The 8,854-nt window shown below is 39.6% G+C and overlaps 2 protein-coding genes across 2 annotated transcripts in view; one reads left to right on the top strand and one right to left on the bottom strand.

Moving 5' to 3' along the window:
- Nucleotides 1-3,863: 3,863 nt before the first annotated feature.
- On the bottom strand, nucleotides 3,864-5,967 carry bud31 (BUD31 homolog). Its single transcript, XM_020587855.1, has 4 exons — nucleotides 5,747-5,967; nucleotides 5,129-5,251; nucleotides 4,576-4,742; nucleotides 3,864-4,242 (listed from the first exon to the last, which is right to left on the bottom strand). The coding sequence occupies exons 1-4, from the start codon at nucleotides 5,838-5,840 to the stop codon at nucleotides 4,192-4,194; spliced, it is 435 nt and encodes a 144-aa protein (XP_020443511.1). The 5' UTR covers nucleotides 5,841-5,967; the 3' UTR covers nucleotides 3,864-4,191.
- A 345-nt stretch (nucleotides 5,968-6,312) lies between these two features.
- Nucleotides 6,313-8,854, top strand: part of pdap1b (pdgfa associated protein 1b) — a 5,442-nt gene continuing 2,900 nt past the window's right edge. The window contains exons 1-3 of the mRNA XM_020587849.1: nucleotides 6,313-6,490; nucleotides 7,025-7,116; nucleotides 8,289-8,399. Coding sequence (XP_020443505.1) covers nucleotides 6,478-6,490; nucleotides 7,025-7,116; nucleotides 8,289-8,399 — 216 coding nt within the window. The 5' untranslated portion in view covers nucleotides 6,313-6,477. The remainder of the gene's footprint in view (nucleotides 6,491-7,024; nucleotides 7,117-8,288; nucleotides 8,400-8,854) is intronic.

Genomic DNA, 8,854 nt, shown 5'->3' with positions numbered 1-8,854 from the left:
TTGTGATGCATGAGGACATGTCTTTGCTGTGTGAATTAGATCCAGTCAGCTCCACCTCATATTGCATGTCCAGAGAAATAACATTATTACACACACACTCACCCACGTGGGGCCAGCTACAGCAAAACCTATCAATATTCATTGCTAGTTAGTGTTATCATGCATATTACGCACATGCCGAGGAACATTTAAAAGCTACTAAATGTACAGAATCTCACTGCTGTCTTAAAGTTGTGTGAGTGTTGTGGTGTCAGCATGGGACTGTCTTGTGCCAGGGTAAATCACTGTATTGGTAATATTTATGTTTTTGTTAGATTTGGTGGAACCGACTTGGACAAGACTTGGTGCTCTGACTTGGACAGTTTGAGGAAATGTTGCTTGTGTAGATTTTGTTATAGGAAAAGTTCTGTGCCATCAAAAGCAGAAGTTTGACACTTGATTTAAAGCTGTTACTTGTCTTTTTCTCATTTTTGCTGGATGTGCAATGTGAACAAAACTCATCTGCTGTGTATTTATTACTTTAGGACAGATGTGGATTACGATCACTCTGTTGAGTCCAAACACATTTTCTGTTTGGTGTGTACTGGAGAATCTTTAAAGTTCTGTCACATCAGACAGAAGAAGCATCTCGGATAATATTTCAGATTTTACTGTTCCTAATTCTGTGGTGTCAGTCATCCAGGATGGTAACTGTACTTGTGGCTGCATGGTCAGAGATTTAATGTGAAAGGTCAAAAACTGTCGGGTCTTGGCCGCTGTCCTTCCTGCTACGAACAGATTTTGGTTTTAAGTCAAGTGCTTTTTACTGTTAATGCCAACCTCACGTTTTTCATTCCACTTAATGTATTATTTCAGTTTAGTACGATTTGAGCTTAAGGCTACAGTATGTAACTTAAGGTAGCACGAGAATGAAACTCCAAATCGCTCCATCCAGCTTTTCAGATATCTGTCATTATGAAATTACAAGAAATGGGACTGCGACAAAACCGACTGATTAACCAGTCAGAAAATGTTCAATTGTTTATGCTTTGAGAGGTGACTCTCGCTCTTTAGAAGCTAATGTCTCTGCACTGCTGCCAGTGCTGTTCACTGAGTCTGGGTCACAGGAGGCTTAAGACAAGTTTTAGAGCATATTTCTGTAACAAAAATATTTGAAAAAGTTACATACTGTAGCTTTAATATTGTTTTGCCTCATGTGATATCTTTGTTTTTTTACTGCTTGAATAACACTCTTTTTTTCTTATTTTTTTAAGCTTATTGTTCCTCTAATGCAAAAAGGTGAATGTAATCTGAATAAGCCATACCACAGTGTGTTTAACATGTCGTCGCTCGATGTCCTTGTGTTGCTATACCATGTCTGTCTTCTGTGTTTCATTATGAGAGGTGTTGTGTTACCTTCAGCCCTGAACGACGGCAGCACCACCAGTGATTTTAAGTAGTTTTATGTAATGATGATATTCATTTATTCCAGTAAATTATTTGATTAGATTTTGTTGATGCCTGATCACACAGGAGTTAAGTGATCATGTTGATTATGCTGAATCTCACTGTGATTAATAATAGAACTTTTCAAAACGTAGTGAAAAAGTGTAAAAAGTGAAAATTGTATTCAGTGGTCGCTCCTTTTTTTGGTCCTCTTTATTTACATATGTCAGGGGTTCAGAATATTAGGAACACCTCTGAATATAATGCAGTCCAGTACAACACCATTTTAAGCCATTACCTCAATAATGAACATAATCAGATTCATACATTTTGAACAACTTCACCAAAAACTGAAACTTTGTGAGCTTCATAAAAACATGTTATGGCAGGGATGTTGTACTGGATTGCATTCACTTGTACAGTGTACCTAATAAAGTGCTCAGTGACTGTATATTACTTCCACAACCATGGAATAAAATTAATGGAATCATTAAGACCTGGGAATGTTGTTGCTTTAAGTATTGAAATCTAAAACATTTCCCTCTGGAATCGCTCTCTGAGGCATGAACTTAATATCAATGGGTTTTTAAGAGATTTCAAAGATGAAGCTGGATTTTCAGCCCAAGTCATTTCACTGATCGTCCCCTTTATGTCTGCACCTCGAAGAGAGGCCTCTGAGGAGCTCAGAGTGGGCGCAGACATAAGGCAGCAAAGGACAGAAATACAACTTTGGGCAGGACATTGGTTGGTGTTAAAAGTATGCAGAGAAATTGTTTATCAGTTTGAACAGGTAGCCAGGCTCAGTGCAGTGTGATCATGTTTCTTACCACCAGTTCAGATCCTAGCAGCTGAGTTTTGGATGACCTGAGGCCAGAGAGCAGGGATTTAATGAAGGTTCCAGATTTTAAGAAGACAGGAATGATACAATCTTGTAAAAAAACAAACAAACATTGATTTGCAATCAACAGTGACACCAAGATTCCTGTGGTTGTTGAGATACCGAGAAGTACAATGAGAGATGTGGGTGTTTGCACATCTTGACCAGTGATCAGTATTTCAGTCTTGCCAAAATTTGCAGTAGCAGATGTTTCCTTTTGATCCTTTATTGTGTTGTAGATTTAATTTTAAATGATAAAATAGAACATTAATCTATATTCAGTAACCCACAATGACAAAGTGAAGATATGTTTTTAGACATTTTTTTGAAAATGTATTGAAAATCAGAAACTGAAATTTCCCATTCAGGACTTTGTAGAAGTCCTTGTGGCAGCAGTTACAGCTTCAGACTTCTTAGGCAAGTCTCTACAAGCTTTGCTTATCTGGATTTGTGCAATTATTCCTCTTCCTGCATGTCCTCTCAGGATCTGTCAGATCAGATGGAAAGTGTCTGTGAACATCTTCACTCTCTCCTGAGGCGCTCTCTGGGGTTTGGCTGGGCCACTCAGGGACAGTCAGGGAGTCAAAGTGAAAGCCGATATTGTGTCTATGTACAGTATGATGTGGTGGGCTGAAAAGTTACTGGACCAAGTATCAAGCCTTGTGCTGCCCCACAGTGAAGTTGACCTGGAGTCAGCAAAATATAGAAACTGTATGTCTGAGCCACTGTTATCGATTCCCACCCAGCTTTCAATGTGGTCCAAAAGGATATCATCATGATCAATGATATCAAAGGTCTAGGACAATGAGAATGAACCCAGGAGATAATTGAAGGAGACACCAATGCAACCTACAAACATTCACTAAACATCACATACTCAGATTCCTGTCAGTGTTACTTTCTTTAGTGATGTCAGATGTGCAAACACTTGAGGTGCCATGAATAATAAATCATCTGTGAAAACACATCTAATTGCCTTGCTGGAGCAGGAGAAGCAAAGGTGGCAGGAAGTGAATGATTAAACAGCCCAATTTTAACAATACTCTTATGCTCAGTCTTGCCAGTAACTTTGATTTGCAGGAACTGAGTGGGCAGCTTTGTGTGTGTTACTCATAATGTAAATGAGCTTTTCCATGTTATTTCCACCGCTGCTGGTTCTTTAACGGCTTCTTTGTAATCCCACAGAGCTGCACAGGAGAGCTCACACACGTCATCAGATCAGCTGGCCTGAGGATTAGTATTTGATTACATTTGTACAAAGTAAACTTTAGTTAGCAGTAAAGACGATATGAAAAGCATGTGCAAATTGAATGAATCCAAACATATAAAATCATCAGTAACATAACCAGTATATTAGACCTTCACCTTCACACATAGTTAGAAAATACTCTGAGGTCTTTATGCTACACTAAGAACCAAGGTGTGTAAAAATCCATATCTACAGACATTAACAAGCTTCTTTAATCCATGTGCTGAATTTTGATTAGAGAATGAGAAATGACAGAAGCAGAAGAGCAAGTAAATCAGAAAGGATTTATTTAAAATTATACTACAATAACAATGACAAAAACAATGAGATGTCAAACAAATCATTCCCTAATCTCTCCTAATGAAATAAAACACAGTAGGACTGAAAATAACCTTCAGAGGATGTGACTAGTTGAAATGATAAGCTTGACCTTAACTTCCTACTTTGGGCTTTTGGTGATGAGAGCTTTAGTTAGGTGTATAAAAAAAAAAAAAATTACACACCACCAAAACACTAAAGTAATTATGACAATATGGCCCCTCTGGCGAATGTAAAAACAGACTTCAGGGAAGTGAGAGTGGACAGATGGAGGCAGTTGAGCCCTGATGCCCAAAAAGAAAACAGACCGATGTCCAAAAACTTAGCCAGAACAACCTCTGCATCCACAGTGAGTGCATTCAATGATCCTTCCCTGCAGAGAGGGAGAAAACAGCAAGAGTTAGAACATGGGAATGTTTTCCAGATGCAACTTTCAAATTGTTTTATGTGCAGTTGCTGTTATTTTTAGCCTTGCTCACTGACAAGCTTCATGTCACACCCACAGAATGCCTCTGTCTAGGAAAAAAAAAATCTTTCTTCTCTACAGGCCTTATCAATTATATATGTTTTAGTTTTAGATGCCTAATCTTCTATTTAATATTAGTACCAGTCCATATTTTAAGAAGAGTATAAATGCCCAGTCAGCTTGTTAATATGGTCAAAGTGGCAAAGCTAATGAGAATCACTAAAGTTTTGTTAAACTTACAACTTCCAGCTTGCTCTTGGGGACTCTGCAGATGCAGTTGGTTCCGAAGTTGGTGTCTCGCGTTTGGATACAGCGCAGGCAGCACAGGTTCTCGTAGCCCTGCTTCTTCCACTTAGCTATTAGGTTTTTGTCTGCATAGCCTTCCTTAATACAGTACTCGTACAGCTCTGTCAGGACACACGTAGACAGAAATACAGCACTGGTTGGAATCTAGCACAAAGTACAACTATTAGTGGGTTTCATGTGCACATACAAAGAAACAAGCAAAAAAACAAAACAAAAAAAGTACTTTTTGCATAGGAACAAAACCAAAGAATATACTTACATTAAGGAAATTAAGTATGTTGTGTATTTGCAGAAAATCTAAAAACTTCACAAACCTTTTGACAAGTTATTACAAACTTGTGCTGTAACTTTAGTCCAAAATTTCCACAAACACTAAATATATCAAGCTGCATTACAAAAAAATATTACATGAAATACTGAGGAAAGAGGAAATGGGAAACATTCAATGTCAAACAGTTCAGCAACGGAGAGAGGTCACCCAGCCTACCTCTACTTATGGCTTTCCTTTTGTAGAAGAGGTCATAGATGTATCGACTCCGCTGATGATGTAGCCTGAAAATGGGCCAAAGGGACTCCACCTTTCGCTTCCCCTCATGAGGCTCTGTTTCAGCTGGAACACACATGACAAATTAGAAATGTTAGTTGTGGAAAACAAAGTTAATGGTACAACTGCTGGGGTAGATCACACCTTACTGGGCTGAGGGCAAAACCAATGAATAGATATTTTAAATGAAGCCTGGAGACTAGGAAATGTTAACTCACTTGCTGCTTACATTTGGGGAAAGTGGGAAGCAAGGTGTGGATTTGCAGCATCAAGCAAACATGTTAATGTCACATCTGATGCTGAAACAGGCTCCACTGCTATGCAGTGCGTTACTCCTGTGTTTAGGGACGTGTCATATGTTAATACAAAGATGGAAGCCCACTACTGTAACTATGTAGTAACATTCTCCTTAATTAACTTAGAACTAACGTTAGGAAGTAGAGCCAAAACCAGTAGTGTGTGGGAGCACTATCTCAAATAGCTTAACTGAAATTATTTCAGCAGCAGCACGCTATGGTTGTGAGGACCAGTCATCGGGATCATCCTATTCTTCCGGCTTACCTTCTCTCATTTTCTGATCCAGCTCGTCCAAAGTGGGCTCAATGAGTTCCCATCCATCAGGGGGTGGCTTCCGACTCCTCTTTACCTTAGGCATTTTGCTGTTTTGTTAAAAAAAATGCAACAAAAGCTCCCGATGTTGTTGTTTAGGGTTTGCGGAAACAGCCTCTGGCGCTACAATTTGACGTCACCGGGAGCCCATTTCGCCGTCTGAGCTCTCGAATGACGTCATTACTGCGCATAAACAAATTTATGTGGATTTAATAACTTTTAAAATCTTCTCTTAGGCTATTACACAATATGCGGTTATTTAAACATTTATTTAAGCCAGTATGAAGATGTTAACTGAGGTAAAAATTTAAGCAGATGTCTTTCTGTAGTTCCTCGCATATTGCATCACTTTAGCGGACTAGAAAATTGCCATAAAATAAACAACCTGATTTTGTTTTTTTGGTATTTAATAACTCGAGCCATTTAGACAAGCATTGTGCATTATATTGAGATATATATTTTAGTTTAGCAGAAACATGTTTACTAAATGCTTTTAAAAATTCCGTCTTTTGGAGCTTTGTTAACAGGCAATTTTTAAACTACTAAAACTATTGTAACTATTGTAGTATTCGTCGCTAATGTGAGTTTAGCTAGTTGTCAGTTTGTGCTGTCGGCTTAACGTTTATGTTTTCTGTTAGTATTCACTTGTTAGGGAGTTTATAATAAAGGCTTCGTTTGTCAAAATGCCCAAAGGAGGTAAGAATGATCATAAAACCTGTATGCTGAAATCAGTTTTTGTACATCTGTTAGCCGCTGTTAGCCAACGCCGTGATGTAAAAGTGGCTCACGGTATAACTTAACTGTGATATGTCATTGTAGGTTTTTGGTATACTCCTGTACGTAAGAAATGTCTCCACTATCATAAACCACTCCTCTTCTGCTTATGCCTATTCACAATGACATAATGTGGCTGCTGGTTATGGTAGTAAAAGAGATAATAACATACTGTTTTTACGTGGCACACAGCAGCGACACACGTATGCAAGTAAAGAATGGACAAAAGCTGGTAGGACGTGGTATATGGCAGTGGAATTTAAGTGACAAGCCGGTAAAACAGCAATGATACACCAATGACATAGCTGTGTATTAGATGGTGTTAAAAACATTAAATAAGCACTGACAGCATGCTGATAACACACTCCGTTTATTTTGGCTGATGGCTGATTTTCATGCCTGCTGTACAACGTATGTACAACGTACAAGTCAAACTGTGTGATGTCATTGTTACAGGTAAGAAGGGTGGCCACAAGGGTCGCATGCGGACGTACACGAGCCCCGAAGAGATAGACGCCCAGATGAAGGCTGAGAAGGAGAGGAAAAAGGTTGGTGGGGTGTTTATCCAAAGACTGCTCAAACGTGTGTGCAGGTTTTCAAAAACGTACTGGTCAAGCTCTAGAAATGCGGGATCCTACTCTTCTCATTATACAACTCAGTGGCATCTTTTCACTGGAAAGAGTAAAGTGATGTTGAAGACCCAAATAACTACAACTGCTGTTGACAGCCATTACCTTCAGCTCGTCAACAGTCTTAAAAAGCATTGGTTTAAGTTCCCTCAATAAAGGCCTTGGTCTTGGATGTTCTGTCAGAAGACATTTGCTAGGAAGCTCATCTCATTTTAGCAAAAACCTTAACTAACCATTAATTATGTTTTAAGGTTAATCCATCCCTAGTTTTTTATCACTTATCTGGGTTCAGGCATGGATGGATCAGATCATAAAAGACCCCACAACCCTCCTGTGTACTGTAGAACCACCAGACTGAAAGAGACACAGAACCTGTAGTTGTTTCGAGTCTGTCTGTTGTTGCTTTGCATATGTTTGCAGTCATTCTGTGTGTTCACTTTGCTTGTTTAGTAGTTTATTTAGGATGGACAATACACAATGATAAGAATTACTGTAAATATTCCAGAATTAGCCTGAATGTATTAGTAAAAACAAGATAACATAATATTTAAGATCGGGCATTTAAAAAATTAGGAAATAGATTCATGTTACTAAGGTCATTATACATAATAATATTACATGACAGTTTGCATCTCTTTGTGGTCATTTTGTGTCTGTTTGCATCTGCTTATGGTCAGTTTGTGCCTGTCTACATGTTGGTGGTCATTGTGCATCTGTTTGGGATGTGTTTTTCTTATCTTTGTCATCTTTTATTTTTGACTTTAAACAATGAAATATTAACACTTCACCATCACTTCATACAAAGGCTCCTGGGCCCGTGCCCCATAGACCTGGCCAGTCATCCAGTTTCAATAAAATTTTATTTGCATAGTACCAAATCACAACATGAATCATCTCAAGGCACTTTACATAGTAAGGTCTGGTCCTCACATTATTAAAATGAAAAACCCAAGAGAGGAAAAGGCAGGAATTATTGTTGCAAACATGTAAAACCATGTACTTGTGCTTGTGTTTGAGGTGATTCCTTAGTCTGATAATGTTCTCCTGTGTGTTTTTTCTGCCTGGTATGTGCCATTTACTCTGTATTACAGCAAGAGCAAGAGCAGGAAGAGCTGGAGGAGGGGGGTGCTGCTCAGAATGAAACAGCAGAGCTGAAGCTACCAGCATCGGGATCAGATGACAGTGATGATGAAAATTCCCAGGTACAGCAATACTTCCCTTGTTCCTACACACCAGTGGGGCTTCACCATAATTGTCTGTAATAATATGGCACTTATTGCTTGTTAGGTATTTTTATGTACATCTGTACATAATTGTATTAAAATTTAATGCTTTGTCCGTCCATCCATCTATCCATTTTCCTCCGCTTATCTGGGACCGGGTCACTGGGGCAGCAGTCTAAGCAAAGATGCCGCCTCCCCTCCCCCCAGACCCTCCCCCCAGCCCCTCGGGGGGAACGCCGAGGCGTTCCCAGGCCAGCCGAGAGGCATAGTCCCTCCAGCGTGTCCTGGGTCTTACCCGGGGCCTCCTCCCGGTGGGACATGCCCGGAACACGTCCCCAGGAAGGCCCCCAGGAGGCATCCACAACAGATGCCTGAGCCACCTCAGCTGGCTCCTCTCGATGTGGAGGAGCAGCGGTTCTACTCTGAGCTCCTCC

Source organism: Monopterus albus, unplaced genomic scaffold, assembly GCF_001952655.1.
Source record: "Monopterus albus unplaced genomic scaffold, M_albus_1.0 scaffold483.1, whole genome shotgun sequence".
Lineage (NCBI taxonomy): Eukaryota > Metazoa > Chordata > Actinopteri > Synbranchiformes > Synbranchidae > Monopterus > Monopterus albus.
Note: the sequence above shows the minus strand (reverse complement) of the source record. Positions and strands in the feature narration are given on the sequence as shown.

Bases quoted from the DNA above. Each gene is read 5' to 3' on its own strand.
- bud31 (XM_020587855.1), bottom strand. From the start codon at position 5,840: ATGCCTAAGGTAAAGAGGAGTCGGAAGCCACCCCCTGATGGATGGGAA. The intron at 5,252-5,746 runs GTAAGCCGGAAG...TGTGTGTTCCAG, and splicing joins GGATCAGAAAATGAGAGAAG to CTGAAACAGAGCCTCATGAG. The intron at 4,743-5,128 runs GTAGGCTGGGTG...GTGTCCTGACAG, and splicing joins AAGGAAAGCCATAAGTAGAG to AGCTGTACGAGTACTGTATT.